The sequence below is a fragment of the Eupeodes corollae genome, chromosome 1 (genome assembly GCF_945859685.1).
Source record: "Eupeodes corollae chromosome 1, idEupCoro1.1, whole genome shotgun sequence".
Taxonomy (NCBI): domain Eukaryota; kingdom Metazoa; phylum Arthropoda; class Insecta; order Diptera; family Syrphidae; genus Eupeodes; species Eupeodes corollae.
In genome coordinates, this window is record NC_079147.1 from 54,255,631 (window position 1) to 54,277,356 (window position 21,726).

At 37.0% G+C, this 21,726-nt stretch overlaps 1 protein-coding gene across 1 annotated transcript; it reads left to right on the forward strand.

The window, feature by feature from the left end:
* Positions 1-18,295: 18,295 nt before the first annotated feature.
* On the forward strand, positions 18,296-21,460 carry LOC129939259 (uncharacterized). Its single transcript, XM_056047225.1, has 2 exons — positions 18,296-19,488; positions 19,996-21,460. Exons 1-2 carry the CDS (start codon positions 18,296-18,298, stop codon positions 21,458-21,460), a joined length of 2,658 nt encoding a protein of 885 aa, XP_055903200.1.
* The last annotated feature ends 266 nt before the right edge of the window (positions 21,461-21,726 follow it).

Sequence of the window (21,726 nt, forward strand, 5' to 3'; positions counted from 1 at the left end):
GACGGGTTGGAGTTTTCCTTTTTCGGGAGAGGATGAACCACAGCGGTCTTCCAATGCACTGGATAATATGCATTATTCAGTGCATTAGTGAAGAGTGTGGTGTAATGTAAATGTCAATTGCCTCCATCGGTAAATGTCTAAGTGCAACGTTGGATATACCATCGACACCTGCTGACTTTTTATTTTTTTTTATTGAATTGAAGAAGAGCTGAACCTCAACTTTCGACACCAACAAGTCACTTAGTCCCGTTTGCTCGGCGATTAAATTATTTGCCAAGGAATCGTCATCGAACCGCATGAAACCACTGTTCTCAGATCGCCATTGTGTCATATCATTTCGTGATTGGGGCGAATGCTAACATTCACCTTGTACACTTGCTGGAAAGCAGCTCCCACCGCCTCCACTTTTTCCTTCGTATTTTTAATCATATAAGAGTCATCATCAAAGATGGCTTCTTCTGGATCTATTTGCGCTATCTTGTGTCTTTTCTCTTCAGTTATTTGGAGTTTCTTGTTGATTTAAAGGGACAAACTAGGGTCACTGGAATTAACTGACCGGATCTTGCGGTCCCAATACTTGTTAATTGATAACCTATGTACTTCTCCCTAATCAACAGGTTGACATTCTTTACTGACTTCTTCATAAGTATAAGTATAAGTTTTTGCGTATGGTTTTGCAGAATTTAGGTGCTTTTCTAATGCTAAATGTAAAACTTTGGTTTTCCTCAGGTGAAGTTTCGCAAATTTGTCTTTTGTCAGTCATGTGATGCTAAGGTTCGTAGTGTTAAGAGGTTTTGGTGTCGATATTTAACACTTAACCTATCGTTACCTGTGACTTTTTGCATAAATTGCAGATGAGAAATGTTCTGTTATTGCTATTTCCATTTTTTAGATCAACTTAAAGTTTTAAAAGTAAATAAATTCAAAAATTGTATGGAGTGATTTTAAAAGTTAACACTCACAACAAAACTAATATTTGATCGAATATATTTCAATAGTAAATTTCTTAGAATTTCGTTGGAAATACCTACTACCTACTACCTCTGACCTAAACTCTAGAATCTTCTTATACACTGAAAATTGTTCTTGTTAAGCTTACCGATGTGCTCATGTTCTAAAAATATTAACGACATTTGGGAATTTGATTTTGTAATTAAGAGGTTAACCTTTTGAACTTTCAATAGGCGAGAATTTTGTCAATAATTGCTAAAATCATTTTTCAACTGAATTAGTCTATCTGTAGGTAATTTTCTACTTTTACTTTTAGCGTATGTTCAATGGAAAGCGAAATCTAGCCCATATTTAGTATGCAGAGGAATGTGCGTTCCTTTTAACAGAATTAATAATTCAAAATGTGGGTATATGCCTGCGGCAGTGACTTCAATCAGTTAAGCGGCCCAGTTTCTATCACCAATATTTAAGTTCGCAAATCTGATTGAGGCCATCAAACTTCAATCAAGACGTGGAGGTTCTGCTACGCGTCGTCGCCATGGTGCGGCAACGCGGCGTGACGATTCACACCGTCTCTATTATTAGCATTCACAATACAAGTTTATGACGCATTTGAAGCTTTAAGAATGCTATCCCATAAAAGATTACATTTTTTGCTATAAATAAAATACCGTAAGAGAACAAAAACGAAATAAAAAAAAAACAATTAGCCAATGATCCCCGACCGTTACGAATCAGCCTCAGATATTAGCACGTGATCCGACCTAACGCAGACAATAAACTGAAGAAATTACTTCCTCAAAATGGTTATGATGATCATCATCAGATAATAAATGGACAACAACTCCGTTTGTTGGTTGGCTACACCAATAACGTTCATATTATGTTGGAGTGTATCAAACTTCTTCATAGCTTCGATCGATGGGTTATAGAGACGTATACAGAACATGATTATGGTTGATTGGAGCACCCAATTGCTACTGCTACAGAAGCATGCGTAGCGTATATGTTTCTGTTATTCTTGAAAGAGTTCAGCATCTTGATTTATTTTTGTTCATTTGTTAAGAAGATGATCGATGACTTCGATTTTGGATTGATTTTCGCTTTTGTCGAAAAGAGATACATTATTTCTTTGCGCAGGGCAAAAAAAACACAAGTCAGAAACTGGTCACACTTACTCAATCATGAATTTTTCTGTCTTGCTGTCTTATTATGAATTAATTATTACAAAATCTAACAGTTATTCTAGACTCAAGTTGTTGTTGTAACACACTTAAAGGATATTTACTAAAATTAACATTTTAAAGAGAAGATACCGGGGCAAATTGGTCTTAAGGTTTTCAATATCAAAATGTTAAGAAAAAACAGAGCTAGATAAAGCATTCCACATTCTTTATGTGCGGCAAAAAACGAATCTCTATTAATAAATGAATCTCTATAAATTTAGTTTGCCAAACTTGCGGAAGCCATAACTGGTACTTCGATAGATAACCATTTGCAAGAGTCCATCAGCAAGAATGAATGTTATAAGTCAAAAATGACATGATGAGGGATGGAACAACCGCAGCCGTTTTTAACAGAGTGATGTATGATCTTTGAAAAAAATTGCATTTAAATTTTTGAAACGAAACTTTTTGATAGGTACATAAATGTATAAAAAATAAGTATTTTTTGTCAACAGAGACTTTTGATATATCTAGAGGTAAATTCATGCCACTCAACTTTGGTTTCTATTTAATACTGTTATGTAGTAAAATGACACGAGCTACTTTTGTATATGGAAGAATCATTGATTTCGATTCTAGGAACCTTTAAACGTCGAGAAATGTCAAAATTTTTGATTTAACAATTCGGACCGATAACAATAACTTTCTAAGAGATCAATGGATTTTTAATTTATACTAAAACAAAATATGCCATCACTACTAATATAAAAATGGTAACAGCACCATATCCTTATCATAAAGCCCTTTACAGCCAATTTTCAGCTTATGCAATTGGAGAACTTCACGAATTCCGAATAAAACATCATATCACAAGATCTTTGAGTTCTATTTTGTTACAAAATGTCCATTTTATATTGTGTCATTGCTTTTTAAGCACGTAGTGCAGGAATGGAGGGGACCTACATTTTAAGCCGAATCCGAACGGCTAATTTAAGAAAGAACTTTTTATGACAAGAAATACTCTTGGAGAATTTGTTAATTCCTTGTAATACACATGAAAAAACCTTTAGATAGCATAGGCAGAGATCGAACCCAAGACCTTTCGCATGACAGTCCAACGCACTTTGCTATTTTCATTTTTATTACTTCAATCTCAAACCTATCTTGAAGCTGGACAAAAATTCATAAAACTAGCTTATTGCACCATAACTTACAACTAACTTACTGGTCCCATACTAACACTCTTAGTTAAACTATAACACTTAATACTAATGCCTTTAGGCCCTAAGATCTATTTTCCTTCAATTAAATTTTATTTATTTTTGTATTTATAAGAAAATTAAAACAAAAACTTATATCAATATCCTCTTTTATTTTTACTTAAAAACTACATAAAATAAGTTCCTTAATATAAAACTTAAAACTACCTTAAAATTCCTATTCTACCTAAAAACTACTTAAGATAAGATATCCAACATTTATTGCTTTTAATTTTTTTTCCTTTCTTTTTCTTTATTGTATTTTTTTTTTTTTACTTTTTTTCTATTTTTTTTGTTACCATGCCTATTCTACTTACAACTAAATCCTGAGACCCTTATTTATAAAGAAAACACAGCTAAAATTTGTTATTTCAGCTCCAGTGCTTAGGAAAACCACACCATGGAATACGAATTTTCCGAGCTCAAACTAAAGGCAGTTGCCTACCGTTCCATTTGATTACGGAATATTTGTATTCCGTTGTGTAGTTTTCCTAAACACGTTATCTTAAAATAACTAACTCTTACTATGCTTTCTTTATAAATACGGGTATAAAACTATAAAACATACATATAGGCAGGCTAAAGATTAAAACCCCATCCCGACTACCCACACAGAAAAAAAAAGTTGTCATATTAACAATCGTCGATAGTCAACCTGAAATTTCGCCAAATTGTCGTATTGACTACCAAATTAGTCAATATGACAACCGTAGTTTCAATTTCCTTCAATCAAAGTTGTCACATTGACTACTAAATTTGTCATATTGACTACCAAATTTCAATTTCAATTTCAATTTATTGTATACATATTATTAACATTTGTACATTAAGATTAATATCTTTTGTAGTACAAAGAGATAAGATAAATAGGAACTAATTTAGTTTTTTATGTATTCAATTTGAATTCCCTAACTTAAAACTAAATATAAATTTACAAAATTCTGAGTTTTTATTTTAGAGATAGCAGCAAAGAAGTGTGAGATTTTAAAAATGAAGAAAAAGAAAATAAAGCAGTAGAAAAAGAGTTTAAAAAAAAGAAGAAGAGTTTACAAATGAGAAAATAAAAGAAAGAGTAGCTTTGAGATTAAGTTGAAGTGAAGTGAAGAAAGATGGCACTTTTGAAGCGAGTGGCAGTAGCTATAGATCTTATACTTATTGGTAAAGAATTCCATAAAAATAAACGGGATGAATTGAGATAGTTATAGCGTGAGGGAATTAGACTAAAAGTTCTAAGGGAACGCGCAAAATTTAGTTTTTCATATAAATACGTTGGAGTCTTACTACTTATAAGATTATGTAAGAAGACACAATTTCTGGCATCAATATAGTTGTCTAAAGTACTTCCCAAAAAGTTTTTCACATAGTGAGAAATATGGTCATATCTACGAAGCCCATGGATGTATCTTAATGAGTCATTAAATGCAACTTGAAGTTTTCGTTGGGATAAAGAATCTAAATTAGGGTATACGACTTCAAAGTAAGTAATAAGTGCGGTAGGATAAGACTTTTAACAAGCCTTTGTCTGTTATCTTGTGGAGTAAAACTTGCAGCCATCCACAATTTCCGAAGACATCCATATATTTTACCTATAACAGAGTTTGTATGGTCGTATCCTGATAGATTTGAATTCAGAACAAATCCCAGACTTGTCACAGTTTGAACAATGTTTAGCTTGTCTACAGATAATAAAACATCAGGAAGAGTATTAAGAACCAGTTTCTTTTTAGTAATTGGAATAACTTGAGATTTTCTGGGATTTAGTTAGCAAACCATTTTTTTATAGACCAAGAGTAAATTTCATGTAGATCTTCATTTAATTTACTTACAAGATCAATTGTGTTGTCAATTGGCCGAGCTAGATACAATTGAACGTCGTCAGCATAGAGGTGAACTGCAGTATGTTTGCAGACAGATGGTAAATCATTAATGAACATACAGAAAGATAATTGGGCCTAGAATTGATCCTTGAGGAACACCCTGTTTCACACGTAAAAGATCTGAGCAAGAATCGTTAGTTACAACTCTCTGAAGTCTGCCAGAGAGATAACTTTCAAGTAGATCCACTGCAGAAATCCCGAAACCAAAAAAAAATTTCAATTTCAAATACAGAATCTTGTGGTTCAACTTGTCGAAAGCCTTTGAGAAATCAAGAAGACAAAGAAGCGTAACATGTCCCTTATCGTAATCTTGCCTTATATCGTCCAATATTTTTACCATGGCTGTGGAACAACTGTGGTTAGATCTAAAATCGGCTGAATTGCCGATTGAAGCCACCAAAACTGGTCCTCCTGCTTCACTCCATCAGTTTGGTCCAGTTCAGACACATCTCTACTGAACCGAAGTAGCTCTGCTACGTCTTTTTGCCATGACGTCCCGATTGTACAGGAGTCGCCTATCCACTGTTCGTTGTCTGACGTTGTATCAGACTTCATCTATCTAAGAAGAGGAATGCTTCTGGTGGAATGAAGCTGCTCAAGCGTGCACTCTCAAAATACTCGTCGTTCGGATAGAAAGCCCTGAAAATTAAATTGTTGGTCCAAGACAAAGCTCTTGCAATGTGGCCTCGAACAAGTTTTATTATGAAATTGTCAATTCTGTTGGTTCGAGCCCCGTTGTATAGGACCTCATTGGAATAGTCATGCACGTAAAAAAATTCGACTGTTTGATTTAAGCCGGTACAGCCTCGTAAACACTGCCGCACCAACATCCGAAACGTCTCCATCTGGAAAGAGGCAACGTTGAACCACACAGGACAACCATAAACTATCATTCGCCGTATCGGGGCCATGTAGCAAATTACCTTCACTCTAGGTGCAAGCCGACTACTGTTAAACAACCGTTTCTTCATGGCGAAGTCTCCTCTGGCCCATATCAAAGCAGCATTTTTATGCCTATCGAAATATAAATATTGATCTTACCAGATACCTACACTTTTGCTCGCTAATCACTGCCCGTTAATATCAACGTTGACCATATTGAGCGAATTTTTGCTCGTATTCCTCATAGCCCTAGCCAATGGAGTCCGGAACAGAATTGTGTCCGACTTCTTGACATTTATTTTCAGTTTCCAGTTGTCGCAATATCGCTGAATGTTGTCGAAATCTCGCTGCAAGATAATTCTAATAACCTCAATTTTTCGGGCCGTCCTGTAGTCCAACGCACTAACCATCATGTCACCGCCATCCAGTCCATAAGCTATGATTAAAGTGCAACGTTGATGATTCATAAGGTTTTTAATAGTTTTGTTTAAATTTTCCGTACGTTATATTGAGCTTAAATTTGTATTAACTAAATTTTTATAAACACTTCGCAATGAACACAGTTTTTCGAGTCTCCACATCGCCAATTTTCTTTAACAGTTGAAATATTTCTACCAGTTTCACTATTAACCGGACCGAAAAAGCTTTAGTTTTACGTACTGGACTGCAAAATTTGTATTGTCAAAAAAGGTACATTTTTGTTAAACCGGGTATAGTCTAATTGTTAGTAACGACTCATGTTTTGCTTGTCAAATGACACAGGGAGAAAACTTCAAAATTAAGAGTAGCGCAAAAACTGATCTATTCATAATGAAAAGGTTCCAATAGCCTTTTTTGCTACGAGCTACATGAATTACAATGTTATACCCATAACAGATTGTAAGAAAAAATCTGTACCTAGCTTTCAAGTTCCTTGTATAAAATTTGAACGTGGTTACCTTATACTTTTTTCTTCAGTCCAAGTTTCGGTAAGTTTTCTATAAGTGTTAAGGAAAATGCACACTAAGAGTAAATAAATAAATTGGGTTTCCCATTAGGTGGTTAAGAACTAGGGCCTAGTGACTAACAACTCTTAATCGTTTCTGTGTGCGAGTTATGTTGTCAGGAATTGTGGGGACCTACAGTTTGTATGTCGAATCCAAACGGCTAATTTGAGAAAGCACTTTATCATGACAAGAGTTACTCTTGGAGAATTTGTCAATTTCTCGCAAAAGGGAAATACCCGTGAAAAGACTTTAGATGTCATAGGCAGGGATCGAACCCAAGACCTCTGGCATGACAGTCAAACGCACATACCATCAATCCACGGGTTTTAAATAGTTTTGTTTAAAATTTCCGTGCGTTATATTGAGCTTAAATTTTTGTATTAACTGAATTCTTTTTCGAGCATACACATCTCCAATTTTCCTTAACAGCTGAAATGTTTCTACCAGTTTCACTATTAACCGTGCCATAAAGGCTTTAGCTTGAGTTACAATGTTATACCTAAAACAGTTTGTAAGAAAATTGTACCTAGCTTTCGAGTAACTTGTATAAAATTTGACCCCGATTAAGTTAAATTTTTTTTAGAGGTGTTAAGGAAAATGCACACTTAAAGTAAAAACATAAATTGTGTGGCTCAACAGTTCATTAAGAACTAGGGCCTAGTAGCTTACAAGTCTCAACCATTCCTGTGTTCGAGTAATGTTGTCAGGAATGGAAGGGACCTACATTTTTAAGATGGATCCGAACGGTCAATTTGAGAAAGCTCTTTTCATGACAAAAATTACTCTTAGAGAATTTGTCAATTTCTCGCAAGAGGTAGTACCCGTGAAAAAAACTATAAGTATTATAGGCAGGGAACCCATGAACCCATGACATGACAGTCCAACAAACTTACCATCATGCCGCGGGTACTAGGCACTTTGAGTGCTTCAGAGTAATCTGAACAACGTTGAGGGCGTTTTTAATTTCCAGTATAGCCTGGCGCACCTAGGAACCACCGACCGTGTCGTCGGTAACCTACCCCTCGTCTACACCCTTGTCGGCTTCTGGCCTTGCAAAATTATAATCTTCACATTCCTGATGCCAAAACGCAATTTGTTACTGGCTTTCTCAAGAGATTTTTAACTTTCCTCGCTAATGCTCAGAAGTTAAAAGGCACTGGTCTTTTGTGGCTTTTCTGCCTTTATGACAACCAAGTCATGAATAGGAACCAGTGGATATAATCTCTGAGGACCGCGGATCAGCTCCTGGCAGTTTTGCTAATGCCCATGAAGGGCAACGAAATGCGTGACCTAGTCTGTCCTGGGATGTCCTTAGCTGATATGAGCTTAAGTTGCAAGCCCTTCGAGTCATTGAAAACCTTAGCGATGCTTCCTTTAAAGAATTACCTGGAAAATTCATCTGCGAACTTGGTTACCCCCATATCCCCTGAGTATTTCCCCAAATGGGCGATCACTTTTGGACAAGATATAGGCAAAAAACCATCTCACTGTAAGCGGATATTTGCTGTTCGTGGAGAATTCATCCTCAACCTTCAGGTGATCCCTGACAAACTCACTTCGGATATGAGATTGCTCTGCTCTGGGAGATGGCACAATACCTTTTTTTGGCCGACCGTAAAGTTTACTCTTTTTATCCTGAGATCTGTTAGGCAGAACGTATTTTTCTAGAGTAGCCAATAGGTTATTGTACTAGTCAATAACCTTTTGGTACTTTATTATGTCGTCAGCGTTCTTTTTATAAATTGTTCTGCCTCATTTTTAAATGCAACATTTAGTAATTCCATTTTGTATTCAATTCCCATAGAGACCTTATTGCAAAGAATACAGCAGATATCACGGTTTTTGTAGGTTTTGGATTGGAGGATTCGATCAGTCCATATTTCTTCTAGAATTAAATTGGTTGTCAATAGTAGTTTTGCGTTAAAATAACAAACAAATTAAATTCACTTTAAATATAATAGAAAATAGGATATAATTTATACAAATGATTACCATAATAACCAAACAAACACAAAGCTCAAAGCTTGTTCGAAGAATTCCATAATTAGATGTTAATCATTAATCCACATCAATAAATTAATATGAAATATTTAAGAATTATTTAGCTCATTATTCCAACGTGGAGGGAGACTGCAAAGATTGTTTTTTGATTTGGACACGTAAACTTGGTCACGTACGAAAGGCATGACTCTAAAAAACAAAAGGGGGGAGTTATCGATTTTTTGAAAATTAAATATTTAATACATTTTCAGATCATTTTGATTTCGAGACAAATTATTAATTAAATCTCTAATTCTCTAAATGCATGTTGAGAACCTTTTGATCCAGAAATATATAGTTCCACAAACCTAACCTATGTATTTGCAATAATTTTTTTAATTTTATTTTTTTATAATTTTTATATAAAATAGAATTAAGAATTGAATTTTAACCTGCATCCTTTTCTCAGAAAAAAAGCATCACGTTAAGGAAAAAAGGCAAAATTATCTTAATATGATTTCTTAACTTGTAATTAAAGAAAATCGTTCATCTTTAAAAAGTACCTTAACTATTTGCCTTTCATTTTATCGCAGTAAATTGAACAACTGAGTTTTGATACTATCAAAAGCATAACTGCGATTTCGGTTGCTCACCTTCCCCCATCAACAAAATATCGCTATCTATTAATATAATCTTTTAATTAAGAAAACAAACTTCAACAGAACGGTACAAAAAACTCCTCAGAGTATACTGCCTCCAACATCAAACAGCCAGCAGTAAGCATGGCATTGGGTCTGACGTCGGCGTGGATTATCATCGGCGGAAGTTGTGTGCTTAGCTCATAACTACTGTTAATTAAGTAGAAAACTCAGTAACCTATACCTGGTTGGTTACGGTTAAAAATAGAAATAGCTGCAAGCATTTAGTTTTGAAGAAATTTTAGGCGTTTGGTGTGGAAAAGTTTAAAAGTCTTAACATCTTAAAAAGAGTATAACCCAAGGCGAAGATTTGTACAATTTTGTGTAGGCATAGGAAGTTGGTTAGGTACGAGTACATACCTTACCTAAATTAAGATGTTCTTCAATGGATGTTTCTGAAATAACATTTGCAAAATAAAACTACAAGCTCTGTGAATAAAACCTTTTTAACTTTGGAATTTGCATGGAACTCTAATTAGAATTTTTAAGAGCTCACTTTGAAAGTATTTAGATTCGTTTATCGAAATCTTATAATTTCAGAGTTGTAATGTTTTTCCTTATACATTTTTGACATACCTACTTAAGATTTTGAGGATAGTAGTTTTTTCTTAAAAAATAATGTAGCCCTTAGTTTTATTGAAAAAAAAGAAGATTAATCTGCTTATCTCGTTTATATTTATTGATAAGTTAAGTACTTTAATGCAGTATAACATATTTTGTTTGTAAGAAAATATTATAAAACCATAGTGAGAGGGACCAGTGCTTTCTGTATCCTTCTTGCTTATGTATGCTATATGGGATTTAGGGAATGTGCGAAGTTGGGTGATTGATAAAACTCTGCAAGTTTGTCACTCATTGTGATAAGTGAAAATATAGTTTTCAGTCGGCTATTTTGGTCGCTGTAATTCTTGCAATGAAACAATTAAGTTACAATAACTTTCCCAACGTTTTGCCAGGGATTACCGCCTTCCTCACGAAAACTTTACTAGCACAAAAATACAAGTAACCTTATTTAGAATAATGTAATACGAAAACAATAAAGTTTACTCACTCAGGCAAAATAGGAAAAGTTAATAAAGCACAAAATACATTTGAGCAGAGAGAAGAGAGCATTAGACAGCAGAGATGATTTGTGCTTCTTGTTTTCGGTTTATGTTGTTTTCGTTATTGAGAACATGTAATGTTTCTAACGTTTATCGTTTCGAAATATGTTTCTCTATGTGCAGAACCACCACACCTTTAAAGTTTGGAGAATGACCGCTTTCAATGCTGTCACTGGTCAGGGCTGACTTTTCAGAATTTTTTAGTGTCTAAGAAATTGTTTTGAGGTCCCAATGTAACACAGGTTGCACGGTTCATATAATTTATCATTGCAGTTAATTTTGTAGATCATATGTGTTTGTTTGTCCTTATCAGACTTCGTCTTGAAATTAGTAAAAAATTGGTCAAGTGTTTTCTTTGATTTGAAAGAAAGACGAACCTCTGTCAATTTTTTGGAAATGGAATTTTTGAAGTTGTCGGATAAAGCTGGGAATTTACATTTTGTGCTTTTAAAGGACACTTCAAATTATGGTAGAAGGATAACCTTTAACACTTTAGATCTTGATGAATTTTTTCTTCACAAGGTTGAACGCAGTGTTGATGATTATGTGCCTTGCTTGGTTTGATCGTAAATTAACTAGTCTTTATTTGAAAATTTTAAACTAGTATTGAAACCGACATTAAATTTGTATTTCTGGTTTAAAGTGGGATATTAAACCCAAAATTTTTAGAAACATGTGAAACAAAACACATGTAAGTACTTTTTTTCCCCGAAAAATGGAAAAGACATCACCAACCCTTCAAATCTTCGGTCGATAAGTCTTCTTTCGAGCATCAGTAGAGTGTTCAACAAGATCATCAATGGGGCTCTGAACAAATAAATAATTCCCGATAAACAGTTCGGTCATTGAATAGAATAAATCAAAAAAACAATGCACAGGTGATATTCTGGTTGAATTGGTAAAGGCTTTCGACACTGTATGGTCAGAGGGTCTTTATCTAAAACTGAGCAGAGTTGGCATAAGCAAACCATTCTTGCATATACTTTATGATAATATGCTTAAAATAAATTGAGTGGTGCAACAGTCCGTGTCAGGGCTGGAGGGGACCTACAGTTTTTTTAAGCCAAATCCGAACGGCTAATTTAAGAAAGCACTTTTCATGACAATAATTACTCTTGGAGGCGATTTTTCAATTCCTCGCAAGAGGCAGTAGGTACCCGTGAAAAAAAACTTTAGATGGCACAGGCAGGGATCGAAACCAAGACCTCTGGCATGACAGTCCAACGCATTTATTTTTGTTTTTTAAATTCATTTTTATTAATTTATTCTTAAACCAGCCTAATTATCCATAACTTACAACTAACCTATTGGTCCCATACGGACACTCTAAGTTAAACTATGACACTAACTACTAATGCCTTTCGGCCCTAAGATCTATTTTACTTCAATTTAAATTTTATTTATTTTGTATTTATTAGAAAATTATGAGAAAAAACGAATATCAAGGTCCTTTTCTTATTTTTACTTAAAAACTACTTAAAATATGGTATAAAACTTAAAACTAACTTAAACTACCTATTCTAACTACAAACTACTTAAAACTAGAACAACCAAAGCAGCAGATCTAACTATCTTACCTTTTTGTTTTTCATATTTTGTTGTCTTTTTTTTTATTTTTATTTATTTTTTTTAATGTTTTTTTTTTATTTTTTTTGTTTTTTTTCGTATTTTTTTTTTCGTGCCACCATGCCTATTCTACTTAAAACTAAACCCTAAAATTATAAAACAAGTATGTAAGCCGGCCAAGGCTTAAAACCCCATCCCGATTACCCACTATCAAGTGCCGATTGAAGCCACCAAAACTGGTTCTCCTGCTTCACCCTATCAATTCGGTCCCGTTCGGACACAGCCCAACTGAACCGAAGGAGCTCTGCTCCGCCTTGTGCCAAGACGTCCCCATTGTATGGAAGTCGCCTATCCACGGTTCTTCGTCTGACGTGGTAGATTAACGGAACTGCCAATCTATCCTGTATCAGACCGCATTTGTCTAAAAAGAGGAATGCCTCTGGTGGAATGAACCCGCTCAAGCGTGCACTCTCAAAATACTCGTTGTTCGGATTGAACGCCCCGAAAATTAAATTGTTAGTCGAAGACATAGCTCTTGCAATGTGACCTCGAACGAGTTTTATCACGAAATTGTCAATTCTGTTGATTCGAGCCCCGTTGTGTAGGAACTCGTTGGAATAGTAATGCACATAAGAAGACTCGGCTGTTCGATACAAACCGGTACAGCGTCTTAACACTGCCGCTCGAACACCCGAAACTTCTCCATCTGGGAAGGGGCAACGTTGAACCACACACAACAACCATAAACGATCATCGGTCGTATGGGGGCCATGTAGCAAATTACCTTCACTCTGGGGTCAAGCCAACTACTGTAAAACAGCCGTTTCGTCCGAGCGAAGGCTCCTCTGGCCCTGGTCAGAGCAGAATTTATATGCCTGTTGAAATATAAATACTGATCTAACCAGATACCGAGGTACTTCACTACACTTTTGCTCGCTAATGGCTGCCCGTGAAGATCAACGATAACCATCTTGCGCCAATTCTTGCACGTATCTCTCGTGGCCCAAGCCAACGGAGTCCGGAACATAATTGTCTCCGATTTCTTCACATTTATTTTCAATTTCCATTCGTCGCAATATCGCTGAATCTTGTGAAATCACGCTGCAAGAGAATTCTAACCGTAACCTTTCGGGCCGTTCTGTACGCAATTAGATCGTCGGCGTACGCAATTGTCTTTGTAAGACTACCTATCAGATCGCTGGTGTAAATGCTGAAGAGAATCGGCGAATTCACCGCTCCCTGTTGAAGACCATTTTTAATTGAGAATGTTGTGGTAGAAGTTACATTGCCACTTTTGACAACAAACTTTCTACCGTTAAGCATATCATAAAGTATATACAACAATGGCTTGCTTATGCCAAGCCTGCTCAGTTTTAGGTAAAGACCCTCTAACCATACGGTGTCAAAGGCCTTTTCCAAATCAACCAGAACAGCACCTGTGCATTGTTGTTTTGATTTATTCCATTGGATATCAGAAACGAGTTTAGACGCAGCATGAATTGTGTCATGACCTGCCTTGAACCCGAACTGTTTATCCGGAATTATTTTGTTGTCCGCAGCCCACTTAATCAGAGCCCTATTAATGATTTTTTCGAAAACTTTGCTGATGCTCGGAAGAAGACTTATCGACCGAAGATTTGACGGGTTGGAGTTGTCCTTTCCCTTTTTCGGGAGAGGATGAACCACAGCAGTCTTCCAATGCACTGGATAATATGCATTATTCAGTGCATTGTTGAAGAGTGTGGTGTATATGTCAATTGCTTCCATCGGTAAATGTCTTAGTACAACGTTGGATATACCATCGACACCTGCTGACTTTTTGTTTTTTATTGAATTAAAGATGAGCTGAAGCTCAACCTTCGTCACTAACAAAGGACTTGGTCCCGTTTGCTCGGCGATTATGGCATTTGCCAAGGAATCGTCATTGAACCGCATGAAACCGCGGTTCTCAGATCGCCATTGTGTCATATCATTTCGAAGGTAAAAGTGATTAAGTAGGGCTCTGTTTTCCAGGTCGTGGTTGGGGCGAATGCTTACATTCACCTTGTACACTTGCTAAAAAGCAGCTCCCACCGCCTCCACTTTTTCCTTCGGATCATCAATTATGTAAAAGTCATCGTCAAAGATGGCTTATTCTGGATCTATTTGCACTGTCATGAGTACGTCTCTGTTCTCTTCAGTTCTTTGGAGTTTAAGACACGGAAGGTCATTGTCGTCCTTTTTTTTCCTGAATATGTTGTTGTTTTTGGGGAACATATTAGGGTCATTGTAATTAACTGACCGGATCTTACGGTTCCAGTACTTGTTAATTGATAACCTGTAGTTCCGCTTAATCAACAAATTGACATTTTTTATTGTTCAGTGTTCTAACCTCCTTGTCAGTAAGCCACTCTTGTGCTTAGGTAGTGCGTCAATAGTCGCGTTTCTGTATGCGTCCATTTGGTCCCGTTCTTTGTACTTTGGTATTGTCCGTTCCATAGTATGTTTTATTGTTTCGTCCACCTTTTGTAAATGTTGGTCAATTTCTGTATTTGTCAGGTTTCTGTTGTTTGGTGGAGCTATGTCACTCGAACGAAAATCTCTCGCTAGGGCGTTCTTGATATGAGTCCAGCGCATGTTACTGTAATTTTAAGAGTGCGTTGCAATGTATTCCTCCAACTCCACGCGTTCGTTCGGAATCTGCATTATAGCAGCCAGTCAGCAGTGAGTCCAACGCACTAACCATCATGCTACGGGTACAGGCGGACTGTCGACGACCAAAAATGCGGCCAAACGAACACATCCACCGAAGAACAAAGGAGCAACAAACAAACGAACACATCTTTTATTATTTATGTATGTTGGCTATCGTGCCATTTTCTTATGTTTAATTGTTGGCAACATTGTCGTTTTATTTAATCCATTGTCATTTTAAAATTTAAACGTTCAAGTTTCAAGTCAAGTTCAAGAAAAAGAAAAATTACCAATCGGTAAAAATATTAACAATCCTAATATTTTTTAATATTATAATAACATTGTATTCATTTTTAGAAAATAAACATTTCGCCAAAAGTTTAATTTTCGTATTCTCTACTTGAACATCTTTATTTTCGATTGAAAATCGAAGGCGTCACATTGCACATGTCGAAGAAGAAAACAAGAAAGTGTGCCCGCCTCAACCCAAATATGTCCGACGAGGAAGAAAAGATCCAAAGCGAGCCAGATGACGATCATGAGGATGAACACATCAACGAGACCATCAAACCATCTGATGAATTTGATGTGAACACACGAAATGGGAATATGCAAGAGGTATTCCAGAAATCGCTGCAGGAAATGGAACAAAAGTTTTTGGCTATGTTCAACGCCATAAAGCCAACAAATGATCAGGTTATTGACATTCCTCCCTCCTTTCCCCTTGCCCAGGTTCAGGTTAAAAACACCAAAACTGCAATGTTGCTCTTCTCATCGATGTCGCCCTCCAAAGATATACAGTCCTATCAACAGCCGCCACATCCACAGTCTTCGTTACAGCCGTCTTTGCCCAACGTTCACCAGTCACTGCCATTAACGTTGAACAACCCGAACCCGCCGCCAACCCAGATCCAGTCATCATCTAAGGTACAGCCGTACCAATCACTTACGTCATATCATGCACAGTCGTCGATACAGCCGTCATTGCCCATAGTCCACGAGTCACCACCAATTTCGTTGAACCAGCCGCTGCCAACTCAGATACAGTCATCATCCCAGCCCCACCAATCACAGCTGCCATATCATTCTCAGTTTTCTATGCCACAATTTTCTCTGTCAGAGTCATCAGATTTCCAGACACCATTCTCATATAAGCCACAAGCACACCAGCTGCAATTGCACCATCCAGAGCCTGAAACACAACACCATCAAACCGAATTAAGACGTCATTTGCATGAATTGCCTAAATTTGGGGGGCTTCCAGAAGAGTGGCCAGCCTTTATCAATTTATACCGCGAAACCACCAGGACATATGGCTATACCAATCTTGAGAACCAGATGCGACTGCAGAAATGCCCATATGGAGAAGCGAAGCAGGTAGTCGAGGCATTATTAGTTTATCCTAATAATGTCGCTGACGTCATTTCGGAACGTGACGAAATTCTCATCCGAAGTCAACTAGCAAAGCTTAAAATGATTTCACCCATAACTGAGGGAAAAGTAATTGATATTGTACCACTCGCTGTCAAGGTAAAAGGGCTGGCCTTTTTTTTGAAAACGTCCAACGCCACCCAGCACATAAGCAATCCGTCTTTGCTTGAAGAGTTATGCTCGAAATTGCCCTTCAGGATGCGTTTGGAGTGGACACGAACTAAAATTCACATCAAACGACACGCTACACTGCACCATTTTTCCAAGTTTCTGGACGAGGAAGCAAACGTCATTAAGGCAACAACGTACTGTACCTCATCTATCAAAGCTTGATTGAAACAAAAAAGAACTTTGTTATGCACATTAACACGAACAACTCTCAACGAGCTTTGTGCATATTGTGTAGCCAAGATCATTTGTTGGCAGTGTGTGACAGATTTGCTGAAATGTCGGTGGACGAACGATGGAAGGAAGTGAAGGCATTAAAACTTTGTTTTTCTTGTTTGAGGCGAGGACACAACACATTTACATGCAGAACCAAATTTATCTGTAACATTGGTAGATGCCAGCGCAAACACCATAAATTACTTCACAATAACTTTAATTTTTCTCCACCAGAATCAAATATGGATATCGTCTCACAGCCTTTATGCACCTTGCATCGTCCTTCGGATGTAGAAAACACAGAATTGTTTTTCAAAATAATTCCAGTAACATTGTCTGGTGCCGCTGAATCTTCGGTGCATACGTACGCATATCTGGATGACGGTGCAATGCCTTCCTTAACTGATGAAGATGTCGCAAAACAACTGGGGCTACAAGGAAAATCTGGTAACATTAAACTTCAGTGGTTTGGAAATCAGACAATAGACTTACCAACAACATTTGTGGAATTTGAAATCCAGGGTGTCGGCAAAAAATATAAGGTGAATAATTTCTTAACAATAAAAAATCTTGACCTGCCGACACAATCCTTGAATTTTAATAAATTAATTTCCAACAACAGCTGTCAAAGTGCTGAGTTAAAAGGGTTGCCAATTTATGACTATTTTAATGCAAAACCTACTATTTTGGTGGGTATGTCCAATGCTTATTTAGGAGTAGAATCAAACCGATTTGAACTGGGATCGAAGGGACCATTTATTGCTGAAACAAGGTTGGGGTGGGTAGTTTATGGCCCAACACATGTACAAAATGACCACTTGACTAAACTTAAAAGAATTTTGATTGTTCGTGATGCAGAATCGTATTCTCATGAAAGCGTTTTGGATAATATTCATGAAATGGTAAGAAATTATTTTACTATCGAGAACATGGGTATTTATAAACCGACGAATAAATTATTATCAAATAATGATCAAAGGGCGATAAACATTATGAAGCAAACTACTAAACAAAACGGTTTCCGATATGAAGTGGGACTTCTTTGGAAATCAGATAACTTTGAATTTCCTGAAAGCTTCACAATGGCCCTTAAGAGACTAGAATTCGTCGAAAAGAAGATTTTAAAAGATCCTGAACTTCAAGCAGCATATAGAGGAAAAATAGATGGGTATTTGGAGAAGGGATACGCATACAAAGTTAAATTGGATCCAAAAATTCAGATTAGTCTTTGACGCAGCAGCCAAATCTAAAGGCGTCTCCTTTAATGACATGTTGTTGTCAGGACCAGATATGAACCAAACGCTGTTGGATGTACTCTTTATGTTCCGATATCAAAGAGATGTTTCATAGAATAGACATTCGACCAGAAGACCAGATGTGCCAACGATTTTTATGGAGAGACGGAAGTCCTGAAAACCAATTGGAAGTTTACCAGATGCGAGCAATGATATTTGGAGCCACTTGCTCTCCCAGTTTGGCGCAACATGTGAAAAATACGAACGCAATGCAATTCAAAGATGAAAACCCAATAGCCGTTACTGCCATCACAGAAAGACATTACGTTGATGATTACGTTGACTCCTTTGAAACAGAAGAAGATGCCATTGATGTCGTGAAACAAGTAGTATGGATTCATCAAAAAGGTAATTTTGAGTTGGCAAACTTTGTTTCAAATTCGGAAAGAGTTCTAAAAGAGTTGGGAGTGCTTGATGAAGTGAATCGGGTAGTTGACGTGAACGTTGACGTTTGTGATAAAAGAGAAAGAATTTTGGGAATGCACTGGAATAACACAAAAGACGCATTCGTGTTTTCGTTTCAATTCCATAAAGTTTCTCTAGATATTTTAACTGGCGTTCGAACTCCAACAAAACGTGAAATGTTAAGCGTTATCATGAGTATATTTGATCCCTTCGGATTTTTAGCACATTTTGTTATAAGTGCAAAAATACTATTGCAAGAAGTATGGAAGAGCGGAATTCCCTGGGATACAGTGTTACCAGATCGAATATTAAACAAATGGAAGCTGTGGGTGACAGAACTTAATGACGTACAAAACATCACAATACCAAGATGTTACTCGGCCTTTTTTAAGAAAGGACGTGTCGAATTGCATATCTTTACTGATGCGAGTGAAAATGCGTATGCCGCCGTTGCTTATTGGAGAATTATTTCCAGCGATGGGGAAATAAATGTTGCGTTTGTGGCCGCAAAATCTCGATGTTCTCCAATAACACCGATGTCAATTCCTCACTTGGAACTGCAAGCAGCTATATTGGGTGTCCGCTTAAAATCTTCTATCTTAGCTGGCCATAGCAGGAATGCGGACCAAGTATATTACTGGAGTGATTCAAAAACAGTTATTAGATGGATCAATTCCAGCAGTTGCCGTTTTAAGCAATTTGTAGAACATAGGATCTCAGAAATATTAGAAGAAAGTGAACAGACACAATGGAACTGGCTACCCACAACTGAAAATATCGCTGATGAAGCGACGCGTGCGCGGTTTCCAGTAAATTTGGAATCCAGTTCAAGGTGGTTTCTTGGCCCAAACTTCTTATATTTCAAAATCAAATCAAATGGGGTGGCGCAACAGTCCGTTGTGAACCAGGGCCTAGTGACTTACAACTCTCAACCATTCCTGTGTGCGAGTACTGTTGTCAGGAATGGAAGGGACCTACAATTTAAGGCCGAATCCGAACGGCTAGTTTGAGAAAGCACTTTTTCATGACAAGAATTACTCTTGAAGGATTTGTCAATTCCTCGCAAGAGGCAGTACCCGCGAAAATTATTTTTTTTTTTTTAATTAAGGTGGCACAGGCAGGGATTGAACCCAAGACCCCTTGCATGACAGCCCAACGCACTAACCATCATGCTACGGGTACTACACTTCTTATATTTAGATACAAATAATTGGCCTCGGGAAAAAGTCGATGTGAGTGATGTCGAAATAGAAGAAGCTTTGGAAATCAGAGCACCATTATTCCATGCCACCGTAATCAGCAAACTAATTGACATTCACAGATTTTCAAACTTTTCTAGGCTTAAGAGAACCGTAGCTAGGGTTTTTCGATTTATTTCAAACTGTAAGCGAATTTCTTCAATGCATCATAAAAGTGGCGAACTAACACCTCAGGAAGAATCAGCAGCGGAAATATACTTGTCAGCAGAGGTTCAAAAGGACGCCTACCTAGACGAATACAAGTGTTTAAAGTCACAGACATGTATATCGAAAACAAGTTCACTACTCTTACTGAATCCTATATACGATAGTCGGAATGATCTCATAAGAGCTGACGGAAGAATTTCTACCGCTTCATTTTTGCCAGCTGCTGCCCAACGTCCAATTATTCTACCAAAAACACATTATTTCACAGAGCTTCTTGTTGCATACTATCATCGAAAGTTTCATCATCAAAACCAAGACTTGATAACATGTGAAATACGTCGTAAGTTTTGGATACCATCTTTAAAAGTACTTGTACGAACAACAAAATCAAACTGCCGAACATGTAAAATCATAAATGCCACGCCACGTCAGCCTCTTATGGCTCCTTTGCCTAGGGATCGAACAACACCGTATGTAAGCCCATTTAGTTACACAGGGGTTGATTTATTCGGCCCCGTTCATATTAAGAACCGTAGAAACCAAGAAAAAAGATGGGTTTCGGTATTTACCTGTATGACTACTCGAGCGATACATCTAGAAATATGTCATGATCAATCTACGGACGCATTTCTCATGAGCTTAAGGAATTTTATAAATAGACGAGGAGTTCCCGTTCGAATAAGGAGTGATTGTGGATCAAATTTTCTAGGAATCGACAAAGAGCTTAGAAATGTTCCCGATTTTCTTGACCATGAAGCTATGAAATCTTCCTTGACTCCACTAGGCATCGAATGGATATTCAATAGTCCAAAATATCCGAATGCAGGTGGCTGTTGGGAAAGACTAATTGGAAGTGTCAAAAGAGTATTAAGGGTTGTATTAACAGAACAAACACCGAAGTTAGAAACCTTACAAAGCGTCTTGTGTGAAGCAGAAAACATCGTAAACAGCAGGCCTTTAACTGATATTCCTGTATCTATAGATGAACCGGAACCAATAACACCAAATCATTTTTTAATGGGAAAGCCGAATTCCACTCAAACACCTGGACCTTATAACTGGAAGCACATTAACATGAGAAAACAATGGCGCATCGTACAACAACTTAAAAATATGTTTTGGAAGCAATGGGTTCGGCAATATTTACCGGATCTTACTAGACGAGCTAAGTGGTGTCAACGATCGGAACCAATCAAAATAAACGATTTCGTTTTTGTATGTGAAATTGATTCTCCAAGGTCACAATGGTTAAGAGGCAAGGTAACAGAAACTTATCCAGGCAAAGATGGCGTAATAAGAACAGTTGAAGTCACCACGGCAAACAAAACCAAATTTCGTCGCCCGGTTTCCCGGTTGGCAGTTTTGGACGTCGAGCAACATTGTAGTGAATCCAAATAACCTGTGGGCTTCACGGGGGGTGGAATGTCGACGACCAAAAATGCGGCCAAACGAACACATCCACCGACGAACAAAGGAGCAACAAACAAACGAACACATCTTTTATTATTTATGTATGTTGGCTATCGTGCCATTTTCTTATGTTTAATTGTTGGCAACATTGTCGTTTTATTTAATCCATTGTCATTTTAAAATTTAAACGTTCAAGTTTCAAGTCAAGTTCAAGAAAAAGAAAAATTACAAATCGGTAAAAATATTAACAATCC

What these genes read in the sequence shown, in the direction of transcription:
- LOC129939259 (XM_056047225.1), top strand. Translation starts at nt 18,296, where the DNA reads ATGTTTCATAGAATAGACATTCGACCAGAAGACCAGATGTGCCAACGA. An exon ending in AATTTGGAATCCAGTTCAAG is followed by an intron (nt 19,489 to 19,995) that starts GTGGTTTCTTGG and finishes AAACTTTTCTAG; the next exon opens with GCTTAAGAGAACCGTAGCTA.